The sequence below is a fragment of the Cylas formicarius genome, unplaced genomic scaffold, assembly GCF_029955315.1.
Source record: "Cylas formicarius isolate icCylForm1 unplaced genomic scaffold, icCylForm1.1 PGA_scaffold_10__41_contigs__length_53128322, whole genome shotgun sequence".
NCBI lineage: Eukaryota > Metazoa > Arthropoda > Insecta > Coleoptera > Brentidae > Cylas > Cylas formicarius.
The window spans coordinates 19,849,505-19,872,752 of NW_026844214.1; the positions used below are offsets into that span (position 1 = coordinate 19,849,505).

The 23,248-nt window shown below is 31.8% G+C and overlaps 1 protein-coding gene across 6 annotated transcripts in view; it reads left to right on the forward strand.

The window, feature by feature from the left end:
* LOC132695699 (protein doublesex) overlaps positions 1 to 23,248 on the forward strand; it is a 222,805-nt gene that overhangs the window by 124,144 nt on the left and 75,413 nt on the right. For 4 of the 6 annotated variants that reach the window (XR_009617870.1, XR_009617872.1, XM_060660124.1 and 1 more), the window contains exon 2: positions 15,135 to 15,275. Coding sequence is in view for 3 of the 6 variants with exons in the window: in XM_060660124.1 (XP_060516107.1) it covers positions 15,135 to 15,275 (141 nt within the window). In the remaining 3 variants the exon portion in view is untranslated. Of the gene's footprint in view, positions 1 to 15,134; positions 15,276 to 19,451; positions 19,530 to 19,677; positions 20,780 to 23,248 lie in introns of those variants that run through there. The other 2 variants (XR_009617873.1, XM_060660150.1) reach the window with 2 other exon arrangements.

Genomic DNA, 23,248 nt, shown 5'->3' on the forward strand with positions numbered 1-23,248 from the left:
GGAATACTAAGTTTTACAGTCCAATAATGATTTAAAACCGTCTCGTATTACGAAACAGAGCATAGCCTCGTTTCTGGAGCAAAAGCCTGGATCGGTGGAAAAGTTCGCTTAAAAAATGCCGCCAGCAGGCCTCCCCCTGTCGGCACCTGAAGGCGAGCTCCGTTGGCTTAGTATCGCAAGGTTGCCACTGTTAGTTCGAATTACTAAACAGATCCTAACGAAACATATAGGAAAACCTGATCAAATTACATTTCTTGAGTTCTTGACTTTCAATGGAACTATAGACAGGGAGTACCACATAAATGAAGCAAGATATATTGCTACGTTTATCAGATCGATAGTGCTTACGTCAGGGTTGTGTAATTAACAACTAATAAACCAATTTGGGCCATCCAATATGCAGAGTGCAACGATCTATAAAATCACCGTCTTAGCACACATTTAAATATTGCATTTGAAAATTTATTAGAATGTGTTCAGAAAATTCAAGAGTACAACCTTGGAATGTTATTCTAGAAGAACCAAGTTATTTTTGTTACATTTACTCCCATTCCCCTATTTACAGTAATAATATATCCTTTACTGTCAGTTTTTACTAAAATAATATTTCAATTAAGATTACTTAGAAATTATGTGTTAATTGATTGTATAAACACAAATCATCTATAACTTTATATATACCGGGAATTAGTAGATTTATTTTACTATATAGTTGCTCGTGCAAGTTAGCCATATTACTTCAAATAATATGTAGAGAAAACAAAAACAGAAATAAAATTGAAAAATTAACAAGCCGTACCTTAAAATCACTCTGACGCTTCACACTTACACCCTCTGTTATGAATTAATTAGGATTTTTAGTTAATGATGAAAATTCGTTTTTGATTAATGTATTATTATAATTTGTGGGCAGTGTTTGATGAGTAGCGATTTAGGTAAATTGTAGACAAAACCGATTTTTCCTAATTTTTTTATAAGTTTTGATAAATAATGCAACGCATTTATCATTAACACTGATTGAAGTAATTGATAAAATTTATCTGGCACACTGGGAAACTACATATTTTTGAATAAACATAATCTCTATAAGCATTTTATAAATCGACCAAAAAGTCGGTATTTTTTGTTTTCTTAATTTATTTATTATAGGTCAAAAAACACGGCGTTAAAACTTTTTAAGTGCGATATAAAAATTCGCATATAAAAAGTGTAATTCCCTTGCAGAACTCTCGTAAAAACGAAAGACAATGGGTTGTAATATCTGCTAGTTAAGCCCTCTATTGTCTCCACTATTCTTGTTTCGAATGTGAGACATTCCGCGTTGCAAACTAGTTTAAGCCGGGGTGCATTTTCATGATGTCGTTAACGTATCCAGCTGGGGACCATCTCTTTTATAGTTTTGTAAAACAAAACAAGACTCTATAGCATCCCATCACTTCTTTAAGAATTTTTGCTATTTGCATGAGAGCGGTGATATATAGGGACAATAGATTTCTTTCTTTTGTCCACTGTATACAAGGATTAAAATAAGTAATGCAAAAAACTTAGTATACGTTTTCTCCTGGGCCTTATTGACGGACATGTGACATTGACTGACGTTTCACTCACTCTCTTGACATCCGCTGTGCTCAGCCTCTCTATTATAAGAAGATTTAAATTAAATAAAATTAAATTCAGCATCGTCGCTTCTGCGATCGCTAAAAATAAAGCCTAAAAACTAAATTCTTTGCTTATTATATCCAAACATTCACGGAGCGCCGAATAGATATTTTGGAACAACAATAACCCATCTAGCTCTTAAGAGCGGGATGCGGAAAGTGATGAAGTCTGTTGGGTATAAAAGCAAATTATATTGGACTGTATGGGACAGCAGTAAATTATTTTGGCCTGTTCGTCTCTGATGGTTTCATGAGCTAAAAACTCGACGAATTCCCGCCAGAGCTGATTAAATAAGCAAATTGCAGTAAAGTCATATTTGATTAGGTAGCAAAGGATGTAGTACAAATTCGGGGCCATCACCTTATTTTCAATTGGTTCCGTCTTTGTCTACCACTGAGGTAGTTATAATGCATTTACTCAAAGAAAAAGAAGAGGGGAAGTAACTATGTGAAGCGACATTTATCACATGGAAACAACTTCCAGAAGAAATATTTTTTCCATGAATTTAAATAAAGATTTGATGGAAACAAAATTGGACTCACCGGTTGACGTGTGGTAGTTTGGGGAAAACCTGAGTTAAAGGGTAAAGAAAGCAAAAAGCCTCTAGATGTATTATCAAGAAACCAAAAGTTCTTCAATAGGAAACTGGGGATTGCCAGAGTTTCTTAAGACTCTAGAGGTTCCTCCTCTCATATCCAGCGCGTGGGAGCAAGACAGGAGAGACGCTATTAAGAAACAGAGCTAAAAGTCCAATCACCGGGCAGCTGGTGCCTCAAAATGTATACAAGTAACAACAACAGATCTCGTGTTATGTTTCCGGAATTACATAAAATAGCATAATATGGAATCTAATTAATTTTTCCGCGGGATGTCTATCATTTGAATCTTGTGAGTTTAGTTTGCATTTTTTTTCTGGCAGTAGAACATAAAAATATATGCATATGAAAAAACACACGCAATATATTTTGTCAAAAACTCTATATCATATTTTATTTTAAATTTCACATATCACTATTTGGGTTAGTTGAATGTGAATTTCCTACGTTGTTTCACGTAATCTGTAAAAATATCTTAAGCTAATAAGCATTTTGTTAAAAAGAAGAAAATTTAGTTTATGTATGTTTTATTCCTAGTCCAGACCGGAATCGAACAAAACACAGAAATGTTTCACATTATAGATTCTATCAATAAGAAACTAAAGCACTAGTAACGACTATTTAAACGGTGTTACAATAATACACCATTTATCTTAAGCAAGGACTCATCTTTTTCGTATTTGTTTTAATGAGCGAGGAAGTGGAAGTGGCGGAGTCCCTGAAACGATATTAACCTTCGATTTAGTTCTGCGATGTGTGATAAATATATAGAAATATTATAGAAAAAAATTACCCATGTTTTTGTCCGATGTAATTAATCTAATGTTCTGTATGGGTGTCTATAAACCTGATTGTATTATTATTGACTGGATTATTTTAATAAATCACTACCAGACCCAATACAATACAGAGATATTTAATCAATCAATCAAACAATTAAAGAACAATATATTTATGTATTCCATATCATAGCTAAATTGCAAACTTCAATTAATATACGTTAGCAAAATGTCTTGCCAATAATTCGTTAAACAATACCCATAAAATAATTGAGTTCTTCTTTTAATGGCAATACGGTTTATAAGAAATGTCTTTTTTTATGTGACAATCTTTTTTTTTTTGAAAGTGGGAGGGTGTTTCTGCAAACACTGATGGCAATACTGTAAAACTTGCGATTAACTTGGCGGTTTGAATTCCTCAATGTCGTTTCATGTATATGTAAGACTTGCCCTTCAATTTTCCTCACGACATACCGTAACTCTTTGTATATTAGGATGGTCATGAATTTTACCAGTCATGCCTGGCGGTATCCCCATTAGGTTTGTGTCTTATGATTTTATTTCAATTTAACAATAGCACTGTGATTATTACTGATTGAAAAATTGATCAGCCTCTAGTTATTGATATAATGTAAATTCATATTTACCATGATTTGAAAAATCATTGTTTGGATCTATTTTTACATTAATATAATGAAAATAAATAAGAACTAAAAGTTCAGATTTTCACGATATTATATATTTTGCCATGACAATTGTTTCGACAACACCGTGTCTTTATCAAATGTAATATTTAAAAACTACATGCTACTATATATACTGAAAAATGACCATAAAACCTTAATTAATGTTGTTGTGAGAATAAGATCAATGAAGGAGAGGTATTTAAATCTAATTGATCGTTAAGTAATACTTTTGAACGTCTCATTTTGTTAATCTCCATGGCTTCCAATAAATTAAATTTTCTACTTTTTGTGGCTGTATCAAATCAAATATCAAAATTGTCGTCAAAAATGTGTTTTTCACATTTTTGACGCCATGGAGATTAACATGAAATATTCAAATGTATTGCTTAACGATCAATTAGATTTAAATACCTCTCCTTTATTGAACTTAAATTCTCACAACATTAATTAAGGTTTTATGGTCATTTTTCGGTATATATAGTAGTAGGTAGTTCGTAAATATTACATTTGATAAAGACACGGTGTTGTCGAAACAATTGTCATGTCAAATTATATAATTTCGCGTAAATCTGAACTTTTAGCTCTTATTTATTTTGATAAATGGATTTTCATCAAGTAAAAACCACCTCAGTTCAATTATTAATATAATGATTCAGAGTCATCAGGACAATGCATAGGGTATGTATTGAACAAAATCAAGTCAGTAAAATTAAACTAGAATATTTTGATGGAAACTACTGGATTTTTGTATTGTAGTTGTGATCTAAATTTTCCAAATTAGCCAAAACAGTAAAAACGGATGAACAGTTGTTCCGAAAGGACTTGCATAACATTTTTAAAAACAACAAAGCACTAAAGAAGTCAAATATAGACCGAAAAACAAAAACTTTCGTCAAATCGGTGGTCGGGTACACAGCAAGGAGCCGCCCACCCGTTTTCAATCTACAAGCGATTTTTTGTCAAATAAATAGTCAAACACTTTCGGGGAACATTCGTACCCATTCAAGCAGGTAGCACGCGTTACTGTTTGGACTCCCGCTCTAAAATTTTTTATTTTTTGAAATATTTTCATATCCATTCACTTATTTTAATATTATTTTACTATCAAAGCTCTTTTCTTCGCAAATGGAAGCACTCACAGCTAAGGAGGACTATAGGCAACAGATTAGGCCGATTTTGAAATAGTTTTGCGTTGAAGTGCAAACTTAAAAAATGGCTTGACAAGGACCAAAAAAATGAAATAACAGGAAAACTCAAAATTACCATTCATTCAACCAAAATCAAACAAACATACACACAGTTAGTCCGTGGTCTATCGGGGCTGTAATTGGTCAAAAATTACAAGTGACAGAACAAGCAACTAATACCAACATATTGGGGATATTTACAAATATTTACTTCTCTCAACACAAAACCAAAGTGTTTCAGAGCGAATGTATAACCTTCCTGAGCTTCTCACTAAACACCTCAAATATGAAAATCACATTACCAAAAGGGAAAATTCTCAATATGTTGCCAGAAATTCAGCAGTTTAAAAGGAAAAAGCCACAGTACAGCAGCTTCATGTCCTGCTACCAAATATGACTTCGCTCACTTGAAAGATTTAGGAAGAATCAGATAATCAATAATTTATAAATAATTTCAAAATTATAATCTCAGAATGAAGATCCCCGATAAACTAACGTCCTCTCTTGGTGGGAAAATAATATTTGAAAAGGTCAAAACATAAAGCCGTCTGGTGTTGGTGCCTATTGTGGGGGCAGGACATTTCATGGTTTCTAGGATCGAAGAGAAACGCTAATTCACATCAACCTTTTGGAAATAAATGTGTAGACGCCCTGTGCAATTTCTTACCGACTCGGCGAATACAATATGTAATCAGCCACATTACTTATGTTACAGAATGTTTAATAAGAAACTATAGGTGAGCGCATCAAGAGCGCGGCAGTTACGTTGGTTGTGCTTTTTAAATATCGATCAATACACGTTGTGTGGGCCTTAGTTTCAATTCTTGCTTTCTATTTTTAAAATCGTGGCAGAGAAATTATTCGGCGCTCTCCAATGAAGAAACGTACCCTGGAGACGCTAGTAGAAGTCACTCTCAATCAGTACTCAAGTAGTGTCAAAAAATATTGGACTCCTGTCATCAAAAACACAACACAGGCTCGCTCTCTCATAACTCCAGAGTCAAGACCTCCAGAGTCTAAATACGCTATTAAGTGGAATCTGGATATAACTTTAAAACAGTTAACGTACAAACTAGTCTTTTTACTATCAATCTCATCAGCAATAGAAATTTGAATTACAGACAAGAGTAATGCATCAGCGTCAAATAAAACCAACCCGTTTCTGAAATTCCCTTAGCTTCACAAATGGTAGAACTGTAGGTAGCTCACAATATATACATCTACTTAGAGAAAACTTCGAGCTATCGCAAAGATTATGAGCATCTTACTACTAACGCATAGAAAATCATTTCACGCAGCATCCTCGCAGACCATAAGTCGCGGGCTAAAACGGGTCCTAAAGTTAGGTGGAATTTACACCAGTCTTTTCCGGTCAAAGCAGCCGTTATGCAGCAACTTCGGCTGCTTCAAGACAAGGTATCAATATTGACGTAATACACCCTACAGCTGGTTGGATACCATCCTTCAATACATTTTTTAGATTTTATGATGGACTTTTAATCGAGCCCTGTTATTGTATATATTATTGTGTAGATATCTACACCGTTGTGGGTCGTTTAATTATGTATTACTGTGGTTTATATTGTTGCAAATTATGAAAATACACCTCCAGCTCCAGCGGCAGCAAAATCGCCTTTCACTCTGAACATCTACAGTGTGTAATTGTATCATGGACAAGCGAAGGAAAATTAAAAGATTAATCGACTTCCCTGGAAGATTAATATTAATTTTCCGAGCTTGTCCGTAGATACAATTACAAACCCACCCTTTACCCAGTGATACCCCATAGGCGATTTTGCTTCAAAACGGAATGATTCACAGGCCCGGCCGGCCGGCGTTCGGAGACAAAAAAGCCAAAAAAAAACTCGTTTTTTGCTTTAAACGTCGCGATCGAGAACACGATGAACGGATAGTACAGTGTGTAATTGTATCTACGGACAAGCTCGGAAAATTAATATTAATCTTCCAGGTAAGTCGATTAATCTTTAAATTAAATAGAAAATTAAGCACCTTTTATCGTCTCCAAAAAAGAATCAAGTTAAAGTCACTTAATACTCACCTTTAATCCAAATGATATAAGGAAAATGTCATGACAATAAAACTTTCGCCTTTACGATCATTCTCTTCAAATTTTGCGACTCGTAAATCTTTTTTATTTTATTTTATAGGATCGTCCGTAACGGTTTTATTTAATTCGATGACGGCACGAAATTCCATTTTCGCCACAAACTTTTACGCCGGAAGATTCTGGAAGTTTATGCGCCTTGCAATGTCGTAAAATCCCAAAACGTTCTAAGTTAGAAAATATTATGGGTATGCAATTACACGTGCCAGCCCGCTACTGTTAGGTGACATACCCGATCCTTTAAAGGTGTTTTTTTATTTCAAATTTACCCCTCAGTGTAATCTCTACATGTTTTGGTCAACTGCTTAAAGTTGGATTTAATTTTATTCAAATTTCATTCCTTAGTAAACTGAAAGTTAATAAAAACAAAATTTTCCAATATAAAATTTGACATGTAAAGTCAAATTTTACGACTTCAAAAAGAAATGCAACAAAAATTGGAAATAATAATGGTCTAGTATCAAAAGGAACAAATATATAAAAAGCAAGTTTAGACGGAAAAGATCATGGGGTAACTAGTGGTATAATTAAGAAACAACCTACTATAAGTCTTTTGGACAAACATTTTAGTGATCAAAACATAGATATTGGGATATTTCCAGTGTTGTAGGGACAATAAGTTGTAGGGACAATAAGTATGTAGGGAAACGTTTACGGGAAGGATCAAAAGACCAAAAAAATGTAGGCTTTAAGCAGGAAAGAAGTAATTTGTTTACATTTTTGTCGCCAATACTAAAAAAAGAATTAATATAAGTAATAAAATCGCAGAAAAATACGAATTCAAATGTTGGGGATGATATATCTAACGCCTTTATTATTTTTTATTTATTATATTATATTTTACTGCCCCGCTACTATATTTGGTTAAGCTGGTATTCTCCGAGGGGCTCGTCCCGGTCATTTTTAAGGTAATAAAAAGGTTATTACTTACTCTTTTTGTCGAGCCTTCGACACTGTATTGTACCTTATGTTGATAAGAGAGACTCTGACTTAGGTATTAGAGAGCTAGTTAAAAAAACGGATTAAATCATACCTCCAAGATAGATTGCAAAAATTTAAAGTAGGCGTCACCCTGACCTGCTCTATTATGGTGGAGTATGGTGTGCCACTGGGGTCAATCTTATTTACATTATATATGAATGGAATATTTTCTATTTTACAGAGGGAACAGTATTGACCACTATGCTAATAACACTGTATTGATTCTCTTTGAAAACACTTGGAAAGGCTGAAAAATTACTAGATTTGGTATAAAATCCAATTCATTACTTATTCCATGACGAAAGCTGGTGCTCCAGACTTGCAAAGAGTTCCCTTTTTAGAATATTTTAGAGGATCTTTTGAATGTCTATTTTATCCTATGGTCTATGTGTTTGGTGTGTTGAAACGGATAGAGCTCTTCAACTGCTGAATTAGCGAGAAACGTGTTTTAAAAAATATCTTTTTCATAAATAAACTTTATCCTTCTTAAGAATTGTTTCTCCAATGTAAAATAATAAGTATGAACCAAATCTACGTTAATACAGTCATCAGACTACTAAACCTTAACAAAATTAGTAAACAAACAATTAGTCATTCAGTACAAACCAGGTTTGTATCAAGTCTGTACCAATACCAATTGTAAAATTTACTTCAGTGCAGAGGAGTCTTCTGTTGTTAGCGCCTAGAATATATATAAAAAATAAACTTGCATTAGACTTGACAAATTCATTGCACATTTGATTTCTTTTTGAATGTATGATATTTGCTGAAACAAATTGGATTGCTTGATTGTTATATAACATAACTTTATAATGTAAAACGTAAATAACAGACAGCTTAAAGTCAGATATTCCTCCACATTTAGTATATATAAATATATATATATATATATATATATATATATATATATATATATATATATATATATATATATATATATATATATATATATATATATATATATATATATATATATATATATATATATATATATATATATATATATATATATATATATATATATATATATATATATATTTTTTTTATATTAATATACTATTAATATACAAACATGCAACTGTTGCATAAACTTTCTTTTATTTCCGAATACCTAATAACCAAACACGTAATAGATCATTTAAAAGGGGGGTTTAAGTGGTTCACTTAGTTGATAGTACACTTTAAAAATTAAAAAATTAAAAAGAAATTATTGTTTTTTATGTTTTTTACTATACGACAAAATGTCGTTCTTTAACACATCTGATTGGAAATTTTAAATTTAAATTAAATTTTAAACTAAATTAAATTAAATTTTAAACTAGTTTTCTCAACAAACTGATTTTAGTAAAGAATGACTTTCTGTTGCATAACAAAAAATAAATACCTATTTGCTCATTTTGTGCATGATGAAATATCTGACAATAGAATAAAATTATTTATAATATATTGCTTATATTTTATAAAGAAAAATCCCATTTTTACCAAATTAATTTATTAAAGAATATCAATATAACTAATATGTTGGTTGTTCTTTAAAAAAATAAACAAAAGAAAAGATATCAAAGAAATATTTTTGAAAAAAATGCTGATCGTATAAACATAACATAATCCTAATTTTTTATTATTTTCATAATAATGATTATAGTGTATATGAATGTACGTTTGTCATTTGTTATCATTTCCACTGTTGCAGAAATGCTCTTTGGACACATTTAGTTTAAAATAAAATACAAAAATTTGCCTGAAGTAGCGCAGTAGCAGATCCGTTTTCTGCAAATAAAATTATATTTTGTTTGTTGTTTTGTTTTGAATTTGCCACCACATGCACAACTTGTTTTTAAAAGGGCAGGTTAATTGTTCCTTGTTTTGACTATTTCTATAAATATGAACATTGAATAATAGCTTTTCTGAACAAAGTTTTATGTCGGCTATTTTAATATTACCGAGATGCTTTACTTTTTTGTAATCTATGAATATGCTAAAAAATGCTGCACAAGCCCTAAACTGCATAAAGCAATTGTTATGTCTTCGTATAAAAAACATACAACAGTTACTATGGATTTGGTACTTTCACATTGTGAAATCACACTTAACATTTAATTTTTATTTTTTGCATTTTCACATATTTTGATGAAAATACAAACACACAGGTTTTTTAGCAATCAGTTGATCAATTTTGTCATGATACTGATTGTAATTTACTTGTAATATTTTTTTCATTGTAGAGGGTGTTCCATCTAAAGAAATGCATTCGTCGTTATTCAAAGAATATTTAAGTTTTCTCAAAGCTAGAACTTCAATTTCTCCTACATTAGGTATTGAATTTGTCTCGCTGATGTTCCGACAAACATTTCGCTGACATCTTCGGAAGGTAAGAGCTGATTCATTTGTATGCATCTTTACTACCTGCCAGGGCGTGGCGAGTTGGATGGCTTTATGGACGACCGAATCCCATATGAAAAGGAAATATAAACCTATATCGCATTTTATGTTATTAGACTGTTCGATAATTTCAATAAAATAGAGCTAAAAGATGAAATTCGTCTGGAGACAGCATGTGTCAACAGTGTACCGTACAGCTGTGGCAAAGAATACTTACAAGAAATTAGGTGAACAATATCAACCAGACTAAACGAACACCTGGGATCAATCAGACTTCGACAAATAATCAGCAGTCTCTGACTATCATCACAAGTCACGGGACCAGATTTCATTCGACATGAACAAAATACTTGCTCCTAGTACTTTCTGCAATTTATGAAAAATTCGAGAGTATTATGGTCCAGTAGCAGAAAAAATCCACCAAGAATAAATATAAATGACGGAACAAATTTGAATCGTTGACAAAAGCTTAATACGGTCTTGAGCGGATTGATTTAGAATACTCGTATTATTACTCGTCTTTTTTGCAATAGCACTGCACATAAAATGCATTTTGTCAAAAAAAATGCTTCACTTTTACAGCAACAAAGGATAACTAAATAGGGGTCTAATACGCTAGTAAAAACCGATTTTCTGTATCTTTTTTCTATTCTATAATATCAGCACAAAAAATAAAATTCCAAATCATTCGATAATTCTCCCTGTGCTAGCGATCAATGATTTAACGAAAAAAATTCATAGTCCATTGCATAGATTCTAACAGAAACATTTGCGTTTTCAATTTTTTAGAAATAAATACGAAACATATCAAACACTTCTACCGGGAAAAAAGTATTTCACCAAAATCTATTAAAAATGGAAGCAATCTTAATATGATTAACAGTTAAAAATTACCAGTTAACAAAATGAATTGGTATTTATTAAGAGATAGAGCTTTAGTCGTAGATTTTCTCATTGCAAATCTTTGCAAAAATTACTTTTGGAGTTCTCATCTAAATTGGCCACGGAAGACGGTTATGATGTTGAAAACACGTTACAGTTGAGGATTTAGCGTGTAGGCATGTACCAAGCACGCAATTTATTTCTGAGTTGTCAATTATTGAGTTGAATTGCAAAATATCACAACATTCCGATTAACCAAGGTGAGGAAGGTAGTCCGGAAAAAGAATATCTTCCGTAGAATTGTTTTACAACTAAATAAGGGATTTACAATATATGAGAGTCTGTAGAAGATTACAATAAAATATATAAAGGATAAATAGGCAAAATAATATTGAGAAGGAGTAAGAGAGTTCTAAATGTTGTGATACGAATAGCTATGCAGGAAAAGGTTTGATAGCCTGGACCATTTAGTAGATCAACGTGACAAACAAACCTGGTTCAGTGTCATATTAAAAACAATACGTATTAAGTGCCAACGGTTGCTTTAAATATCTACTTTTGCGGTCCATATTATAAAACTAAGTATCCTTATTAAGATTTCCTTTGCTAAAAAATATTTTTGTTTATTCCGTAGTACGACTATCGTCCTTTTAAAAAGACGCCATAAATAAAATATCTGAAGTGATGAAACTTGGTCTCTTCGAAGTCGCATAGGGCATTCTCTATTCTTTAAAGCAGGCCGCGATTTAAGTTGCCGGGTCTCATTTAATATAAATCAGCGCTGTATTGTCGAACGCACCTCGTAGCGTCAACAATAACAATCCAGGGTCAACGAACTCTTCAACTCAGCGATATAATAAATGTTTCCCCCAGCGAGTGGCTTGTTTTTTATTCTTTCAACTTGCATTTCTGGCGTTGTGCGTAGCCAATAGTAAACTCAGGCCTTTCATAGGCTCCACCTTTTTAACCGTCGCCCTGTTCTATTGGCCGCTGATGCCGTTATGAGGCACATGTTTCGCAGATAGAAGGATGTGATTAATAGTCCCTACCGTGCTCTTGGAACTTCCAATCCCGTAAATAGGTGTGTTTTGTAGCAACAATAAATCAGTTTTGAGGCGAAGATTTTCGGGAGAGTGGTGGTGGAAGTGAAAGTGAGCCGTAACGAATGGTTTGTAGGTCGAGACGTTAACGAATAAAAGTGGATGCTTTGTCGGTTATGGATTTAATGGCAGCGCACTATTTTCGGTACCCTTTTGCAGCTTTTCCATAATAAACCGTTTTATAAAAAAAACTGAAATACCCAGGTGAAGGAAGCAAATAATTTATCGTCGTCAATAATGATAAAAAAACTCCGTTTTTTAAATACAACACGCTTTATTTTATTACACTTTCGAATAGACAATTAAGTCACAAACATTTCCATTCGCATCATCAAATATTTTGATGTTATCAAAAATATCCAGGGAGTTGTTTTTTTAAAAAAAAACATTCTGATAGCGTTTTTAAATTTAGGCTACAATGAAATTGTTTGCGCATTGTCCGACCCAAGAAGATGTGTGTTTTCGATTTATTTAGTGACATCAAATTTTATTTAATTATAATAATAATAATAAATTCCTTCTGGATAAGCAATCGAACTTAATTTATGTTTTGGAATATCTAGGTTATAATTTTGTCTAAAACTATAATGTTCGTTGATTGCACGGGTACATATATACTCATTATAATTAGATTTAACCTAACTAACTAACCAAAACTAACGATCGTTACCGAATTCAATATCTATAGACTGGGAAAAGTCAAAATTTGCGTTTCAATAAATATATTTCTGCAGGAATAATGTTTCGGTTTAAAGTGCATTGTGCGAATAATCCTTTTTTGGAACAAAAATATTTCATGCGATCGGGAGCAATTACCCCAAGCAGTAATAGTATAATTTAAACAGGACTGAATATTCGGATAATAATATAGCAATAAAAGACTATAATCGACCATACTTCTAAGTTGCCAAATGAGAAAACAGTGTGTGAATAATTTTTTGAGAATATAGTCTACCTGATGAAACCAAGAAAGCCCAGAATCGAAATAAATTCCCATAAATTTCACAACCCGCCTCTCTTCGATCGTTTTGTTATTACACTTAAATAAGATGCTCTTATCTATGTCTCTTAGTGAGAAATGGATCAATTCAATTTTATCATGATTTAGTATAAGACTATTTCTGTTACTCTTATAATCAACAATATCTGCCATCGCCTCATTAGAGCCTTTAGATCCTCCATGTCGGCACCGCAGGAAACCACAGCTGTATCATCAGGAAATAGTGATAGATAATTATTAACTCATCCATCTGATTAATTATGTATATAAATATAAAAAAACAGTATTAATGCATTTTTTTCAAAAACTTTAGGCGATAGAGATCTACATTTACTTGATCTTAGAATTATTAATATCTCAATTATATAATAATATAAATATTAACGCCGCTGCCACATTATGTATCTATCTATTGCATGCATTATCTGAACTTTACGATACACCCTTTAAGTTGTCCTCCCTGTTAATTGATAAATTATCATTTTACAACTCTCTCCCGTTAAGAAACAGAACATAATTCGGCCTTTAAAAAAATGGTGTGCAAAAAATGCATCTTTTGCCATATTTACATAGAAAACAATTTTTATTTTCCTTTCTTGGTTATTTTGTGAGCCGCGATGACAAACTAAAATCACAACCAGGAAGTCTTTCATCGATCATCGATAACGATCGATTAAAACAATTTATATCAATGTATAGGTCGTCAATCACTTTTGATATTTGGTGGACTGTTTGGTAGAGGCCCACAAAGCATAGAAACAGTCTTTTCATTTGCCTTATGGCTACGCCGACGCCAGTAGTGTTGGGGTAAGCACGGTACTGTATATATTTATAAAAAATACACCACTCTTTTTTTTTTAAAAAATAAATTACACTTTGAAAACCGCGATTCCCTTAGTAAAAATGATTTCTCGACTTTTCATTAGAATCTTATGATTTGATACTCCCCAGAAAACATCAAATATATCTCAAATGAGCAGCCAACCACAAAGTAATAAAAAAGAACCAAAAAAAAAACATCTAAATGAAAATTTTCGAAATTCTTCGTCGGATGACACAAACATAAAGGATCTTTTTTTTCAGCAGTGATTTACCAGGGTATGTCCCCATTTGTAAAAATTGTAAATTTAATGTCAATATTTCAATATAATTGCAAGTGTTTATTAGTTCTGTAAATTGGTGTTTCAAATGGATAATTTTCGAATGTTTACTTATCATTCTAGAAGCATAAGTAAGTACATTACTTATATATATATATATATATATATATATATATATATATATATATATATATATATATATATATATATATATATATATATATATATATATATATATATATATATATATATATATATATATATATATATATATATATATATATATATCATTCTATCGTGCAAAACAAATATTCGAGATTATACAGTGCCACATCTAGTTGAAAATCTTTGGGGATTTCAACATTTCTCACACTGGAAGTTGACGCTGATATTTAGAGACAATACCTAAAAATTTTAAAAACGTAGATATTACCAAGAAAAATATCTTTCTAATGTAATATGTTTTAAAAAGTGGACAAAAATTTTGTTCCAACTGCCGTGATGCCTATTTCCAACATGTTTGCAGCACCTCTTTTGATTGGAAATTAACACTTTCTGCACGCTTGATATGTGCTTGATATGTGGGCATTTTAGACCAGATAATGTAAAAAAATCATTTTAGAATTATATTCATTCATTGAACATTTTTCTTTGCAGCACATTTTGGTGATTTGCTGGAAGATTGCCAGAAACTTCTAGAGAAGTTCAACTATCCATGGGAGATGATGCCCCTGATGTACGCCATCCTGAAGGACGCACGAGCAGATCTTGAGGAGGCGTCAAGGAGGATAGATGAAGGTAAGTGTCATTATTATAAACTTATCTTAAATTTTTAAATCTTTAAATACATTTTCGGTTCGTATTAGAATTTGGATGTATTTATTTACTTACAATATACAGATGTTTATTTCTGAAACAATATTAATGTGTAGGTGTTAATTGTAAAATTGGGATATTAGTGCAGTGCAGTTTCTCGGAATACCACAGGTTAACAAACAATCAGCTAATTATGTCTCTAGGTTCTTAATGTTATTTCGGGATAAAATGTTCTAGAATTGAATACAAGCGTGGTCACCAAAGCTTAATTGAATGTTTCTCAAAATCGTGAGACCATCTCCCTCAACACATTTAGCTAATTAGATAATTATTTTTTATTTTTTTCTGGAACTAAGTTTGAATAACCCGAGCCTTTGTTATGTAGGATATTGCCGATATTTTTATTGTTTTGTTGAGGCAGGAAACGGAATAGTACTAATGTAAAGTATTAATGTAAAAAAAACTATTAAAAAAAGAATGGACTCCCCAATCCTTAACTTTATTTAACATAGTTATTATGACTCGCGCATTTATTTAGTGCCTATGAAAATACACATAAAACCTTCTTTGGCAAGTTAAGGAATTCTCATGAAAATTTCCAAAACTAATTTTGAGGAACTAATTTCTGAATACAAAATTTAGTGACAGAAAATTTAATAAGTATACAAAAAAATTGTCAGCTATCTAGTTTCCAATTTCAATTAAGGTTTGTTATTCAGTAGTATAAATAAGAATTTGAATTTATTACTTTTCAAAAACGGTAATGAGAATTTGAAAACTATAACATTCACTACCCACTCATTTAGAGACACGAATAAATATTTTTTTAAATTTCGTTATATTAGATACGGGAATAAACGAACCGACTACACAACTGATTGTTTGGTAAGCTCTGGTGTTATAGGTTTAATTGTTTCATTATAATAGTAATTGGACACGATGCTGTGAACTTATATTTTTTCTATTTAATATACTTAATAATGGCACTGGTAAAAATTTGGCCATTTCAATGCTATTTTTTATGAAATGAACGATTACGATGTCAAGCATCCATTGAAAAGGAAGCATGTCAATGAGTTATTGATAATATTTCAATCAATGCAAGATAGTCTTTTTCACTCTTTGTGTACCTACCTATCTACACATTTGGTCAGGATATAAAGCCATTATTAACAACAAATACAATTAATATACGTACGTAATTGATGAATACAATAACTATCAATGCTACTGCATTACCTCGTCCCACGTTTTCATCCCGACGAGAACTCGAGTTTGCTATTATTCGATAAAATACAAGTTCGCAGCAACCTAATAATAATCTTAGTAACAACTTGTGATAAACTATTATTATTGTCTCATTTATCACATGTGATAAAGAACACTTTATTTACACATTTCGCCACTTGATACTTGGTAGTAGGTGGCGCTGTCTTATTAAATTAAACAACACGCAGTTCTGTTGTCACGTTTAACCTTCAAATTGCGGAACAAATGGGAGCTTCATCTACCATAAATTCTATACGTTTATTTCATATAATTTCAAAATCAGCGATTAAGAATGCTTAAATAGAAACGTCAAAGCGGAATGATTTTTTTGCATCGGTTTTACATTGCATTATCTAATCATCTTGTACAATGCAGAAGGTACTTTGGCACGTCACTTAAATAGCATTGTCACATCTAAACGTCTAAATTCATGTTAATTCCTTGAAAAGTTTTTCTTCAATAATTATTTAAATGATACTAATACACAATTAATAAAGAGATCTCAAATTCACAATATCTCATTTAAAGAATTATCGTACCCTTGCTTAAGCCAAATTTTAAAGAAGTGAGAAGGAACAAAAGCGGAAAAACATCATGTTGTAGATTTCGTGTTTGAAATAGTATATTATGCATATGTTATCAGTAAAATATCCATTCCTTTCAAAATAATAACTGAAACAAAAAGTAATATCAACCCCTAAACTTTGTATTCCAATTATTTCTATATTGTCGATTATTATTCACAGTGGACCACCCCGTATATTAAATGTGCGGGGCTTCATAATTTTTTAATTAGGGATTAGCGAAGGGGCAGGTGATAAAAAAATATTTTGTACATGTAACTTTATTACTATTATTACAGTTTTTACATTTCAACTGATCATATTAAACTGTTTCAACCACAATATTTTGACTAAAATTACAAAAAGTACGTTTTACCTGTGTAAGTATAATAAGGGCAATCAAATAGAAACACACTAATCTTTTTATTAAAGAAAAACGAATGTAACCTAGGAAAAAATATCCTGTAGCGCGAGATAACGAGTTGGGATCTATATAATTTCCGTTTTGATAATTCGTGCATATTTAATGTTAAAAATGTTGTTACTATTGCCAGTAAATTTTTTATGTTTATAAATTTGGGCTAATTCTTCATTGGTGCAACTTCTATCATTCCCTAGATTTTGCTTACTGTTTGCATAGCCCATACCAACGCGAAAATCTTTGACATAAGTCACATAAATCACGACAGTGTCCCACTTGTCGCCCCTCTTGGCTGGAGATGTAATTGAGTTTGCGTTTTCGTTATCTGCATAAAGAAATGTTTCAAATATAATTTCTAATTAGGCATTCTTTAACGCTTGCGAAAATATCCATTTGCAATAAAAATCTGTAAGGAAAATGATTCTTCGTCTTACAGTAAAACTGCTGTGTTAGTTATTTAGTTGTAAATATAATCTTCGCCTTTGCAGCATTTGAATATGTATTAAGTTTTTAGTTTATAAAACCTTCGTGGATGCATTGATTCTCAGTAGATGAATCCTAAAACGAAAATACATTTAAAAATTGATAATATTTCGAACTTTAGTGTATTCATTAATTTGCCATTGCTATTTGCTTCGTTAGCCGCTTTCGATTCTTGATGGATGATATAAAACCTATAATTAATATAAAACTAAATAAAAACTTGGGTTGATTAATCTGAATTTCTTTTATGCCTGACGCAATAAATATAGTGTTTACTAATTTTTGGGCAATACATAAATTATGTTTCCAAGAATAATGACTTATCCAGACACGTCATTTTTAAAAGAGGCTCTTTCAATTTGAAATGACCATTTGGCATTTTATTTTTTAGCTTCGCTCGTATATAGAAGGCCGTACAAACTTACACTCACTTTTGCTATGGGTCAGTGCCTGAGACGTGGGTCTAATATTCTCTTGAAAATCGAATGGAATAGATATATAAATGAATGATAATAATTTCTCTATTTTTTTTTCCTCTATTGGGTGGAGTCTCCCGGATTTAGGATTCCTTGGTGTTTTTGCAACAATCGTGATTTAGACTTACGCAGGACCAGATTTTAATGAGATAATCGAGATAAGCATTTTAGTCTTTAGAGTGGTTGTGATATTCTGATGATTTTCGTTCTTGTTCGAATGAAACTATAAAGATTCATAGAAAAATTGGTGTCTATGTGCGTTGAGTTGACGTATTTGTTTGTCTGATGGTGGTCCGTGTGTGCAAAACATGAGAGAATAAGTAGTTTTGACTTGTGAGTTGTTTGAATCTTTAGCTTTGTGAAATCAGCTCTCTTCGAGTATTGGCGATTTGTTTTAACTTGTTCTAATAGTTGACGAATGCTTCCAATTCTAATCTGTATAATTACTGTTGCCCTCTGCGAGAGTCCTTCTGACCTAATTGAACGACTAATAAAAATTGGCCTATTACAGCCAGTCATCAATCTTTCTTCGATATTAATATTAATTTTAGACCGGTGAAGTTCTCGCATAAAAGACTGCAGGCAAAGAGCTAGGAATTGGGTTAAGACAAAAGCACACACCCATAATTGTTGTTTCATTAATTAAACCAGGCCACGCTTTACATCTCCGGATATCAGAGAATATAGTTCATTTTCGTGTTTCGTTAATTGGCTTTACGTAGTTAGCTTTAAGTTAGTTAGTTGGGCACCCAATTTATTTTACGGCTAGTCATTAGCCTTCTTCTGCAACTACAAAATTGGCAATAGTTGTATATAACGCTAACGGTGATACAATTTCTGGAGAATCTGTATTAAAATGAGCTTGGATTTATATACTGAGATATCAGCATCAACAGTTTTCTCCTATATACATAATATTATTACATGATATTATTTACTAATTTAGGCAAACGGGTGGTGAACGAATACTCAAGAATGCACAACTTAAACATGTACGATGGCGGCGAGCTACGACACACGACCCGTCAGTATGGATGATTAAAAAATTAACATATCTTTTTAAGTTAAATTTAAACTCCTCATATGTTGATCTTTTTTTTTTAAATTCACGGCTAACGAATATCTCCTTTTATTGCTAATTAGTAACAATTGATTTTTTCCCACACATCTAGATACGAAGAGTCAAGATCGAAGAATCAGTGGATATTCCGAAACCTCGTTCAAGGCCGTTAATCTACAGTTTAAGTGCAACCTGCTGATCTAATCCCTTCCAGTCAAGTTATTAGTTAACCTTACCAAAAACCGCGCAATTACCTTAAGTATTATTACATTTAAGCCACTTGTACGAAGAAAGAAGACTCGTCTAAGGATTAAAGAACAAAACGCGATTAATTTTAAGCTTTGTTAGTGTTTGTAATTTTCTATATATATTTATTCGTCGCTTTAAATGCCGCGATTTTTCATTTTTTTCTCGTCGATTATGAAGAAAGAACATTTGTATACTCGCAGCTGAGTAAGTATTTGATGCTTATTCGTAACTTATCTGGTTTTTCCCGGGTGTATTAGCACTATACATGTGATTGCACCGAAGTTGGAAAACCTTCGATAAGTTCCCAAAATCATTTGGAAAGTATCATTCTCTAGTTTCCATTTATTATACAAGCGTTCACTGTTGAAATAATATTGCTCGGAAACTAATCGAATTATGTATAGGGAGACCTGAACAAACCTACCATGGAATTTTCAAAATTGAAAATATAAAATTTTAGTCTGACGATTGTCATATATTTAAAATTTTTCTATAAAACAAACTCTTATGGAGTTTAAAGAATATCGCCGTAATGAGAATAATGAAATCATTGCTTGTTCTATGCAAGGTTCTAATTTGAAGTTTATACTTATGGGTTATAGAAACACGATTAAATGTATACCTCGTTCTTTTTGTTCTGAATTTATGGTTAATTTAGCACGAAAGAATGAGCATATGGAAAATTTATTATTAATATGAAACATGAATTATTTGAAAGAAAAAAGTTGTGTAGTCAAAAGCGGGATTTTCCGCACATTGGAGTGATATACAATTCTCTGAGTACCTGCACAGAAAGTTCATGGCATGAGGAAACAAAGCCATTCACTGAAATAATTTTTGCAACATACACTTATAATATGCACGGTTTTGGCTTACTGACAATTGTATGTGTGACACATATATCAATGATTTCCGAGGTCTACATCCCACGTTGCGTGACAATTATTTTGAAGCAGCTAGTGTGCAAGGGCATTTTTGAATTTTCTGTAAGTTAAAATAAACTTTTATACAAATGTATAAATGTATATATTGAATAATAAAAAATTGTTTTATTAGTTTTTACAGAAAATTTTCTTCATTTATATTTTGCCAGCAGTGGATACATTTGGCCAACAGGATAATTGGCGAAATGTTAGCAAGTTCGACTCAACAACAACTGACTCCAGAAATTTTGCAAAAAGTATGACAGAACCATTAAATTTAAACTATCCTGTACACTATGAATTGAATTTATCTGGAACCAAAAATTTCAGCTTTCTGTAGGTTCACAATAGTACCTAAGTTAGTGGCATTTATATTTTGGAGAAAAAAAATAGTAAAAGAATAATGTTGAAAACCTCACTAGATATGTATAATATAAAATATTAGGCAAAAATAATCAAAAGAAAGGAGCAAGATCTACCAATTTAATAAAATATAGGTTAATTTCGTTAGGAGCGGCAATGTTGCAAGTACGATAGTGTCGACTCGGCCCTTCCAAGTACCCAAAATAAAAGAAAAATCAATTTTCCGTTCTACGTAAAGGGCTAACTAACCTACGTCGACCATCAACCGCCCGCTATTATGCAAGTTTTATAAACGACATTTTGTCACGAGTTTGTTTAGGAACGCGCGGCTCGAGGGTTTAATAAATTATTAAATTAATTATGCCACAAGTTTCCCAGACGCCACTTAAGCAAAGAATTGCAAACTATACTTTTCTACATTTTGGGTACATTTTTGCAAAACACCAGAAAATATATTATTTCACTTCTAAATACTTCCGTAGGGCGGACATAGATCTCCCTAATTTTAAAAAACATGAGTACCACAAGCAATTTTTAACTCATAGAAATTATAATCTCAACGATCTGCCTAAGACTGACTAAGACTGAAATATTAAAATGAAAGTCTCTGACACGTATCGATTTACTTAGTAGAAATGCTTTTTTAAATTAAATGAGTTTAGTTCCAGAATGTAGTCGCAAGTCGTTTCCACTTCTTTGTAAAAATATTGTTATTATTATTATAAGTGCAGTGGTTCTGTTTTTCGTTCTACTCGCCCGTCATTGGATGTACCGTGAATTGACTTCCTTAAACAGTTTTACAATTGATAGTAGATAAATGAGGAGTTAAGTAGAATAGCAGATAACGAACGGTTAAATAAACAGATCAAAGCCGTATAAAAATGTTCCACTTTTATGCAAAAGGTCAAAAAGCCATCGAATTCTTAACCGATAATTACCGCAGTTAAATTTTACGCGTAAAATTATCTTAATGTCTTTCTGGAAAATAGTTTTCATTTTTAACACAGTTTGTTGCCGACGGATAAAATGTAAATAAATTAAATACATTTCGTGACATATTTATTTATTAAATGGGTTACGTTCGAGTTATGTTTTAATGAAAATAAATTTCGTATAATGATTTTCTAAGAAATAATTTGCATTTGAATTAAGAGCATAGAATTTCTTTGCAAGTCTTTCCAATGTTTCTCTCCAAAATTTAATTAGGTCGGACCTCGCCCTGTAGGTGATATATATGATGATATATATAAGTTAACAACAAAAGTTAGGAAGGGTACTTAGGTTTAAATGCTGTATTATCACCAATTTGATTTGACACTTGCTAAGCGATTGTTTAATAAACAAGTGTCTGGAAAAGATTATAAAAGTATCGGATAGTAAGATGAGTACCATTAGAAAAATGTGTTTTCTCAATATGTGAAAATAATGTTGCACATATTAGCAATTTATCAATGTTTAAAATTTTTCTAACTCTTTAAAAGTGTAGCTCATGGTTTCCCGAAAGTTATTGTTATCACCCTAAAATAATACAAAATAATATTCAAGAAGTAAGGTTTTGTTTTCAATTCACTGCTAATTTACCTACTAAGAATAGTTTTCCGAAGTTTAAAGGGGGGATGGGGGGTTCAAGTCTCGTGTTCTAAGTTGATGCAAATGAATCAATAGAGAAAATCGTTAATGAATTGTCTGAAACAAATTGCTAAATGTGTAGTTCGTAGAATACTTTAACATTTGAAGAATAATTTTTAATTAAACTTAATTTAAGGGAATGTAATTATTGAATTAACATTAAATGTCTTTTTGATCAAAGGCCATACAATTAAGGAACAATTTACTACTTTATCATTGCATGAACAAATAAATAATTTTCTTAATCAATTATAATAGGAATCGATAAGCGAATTTAGCACGGTTGAACTGAATACAAATTAAGATAGCGAATGTATCATAAAAAAGCAAGAATTGCTAATATTTTATAGCTTGATCGTGTGCGGGCATTTTGTCATTAAAACCAACAGCTTTTGAAGCTCGTGAAAAAAGGACAACCGTACCATGTTGATACGGTGGTTAGTTAAAAGCATACCATTGATTTTTTTTAATATTTATCTTCACGTAGTTTCACCATCTTTTCTTTTTTCATACGTAGGG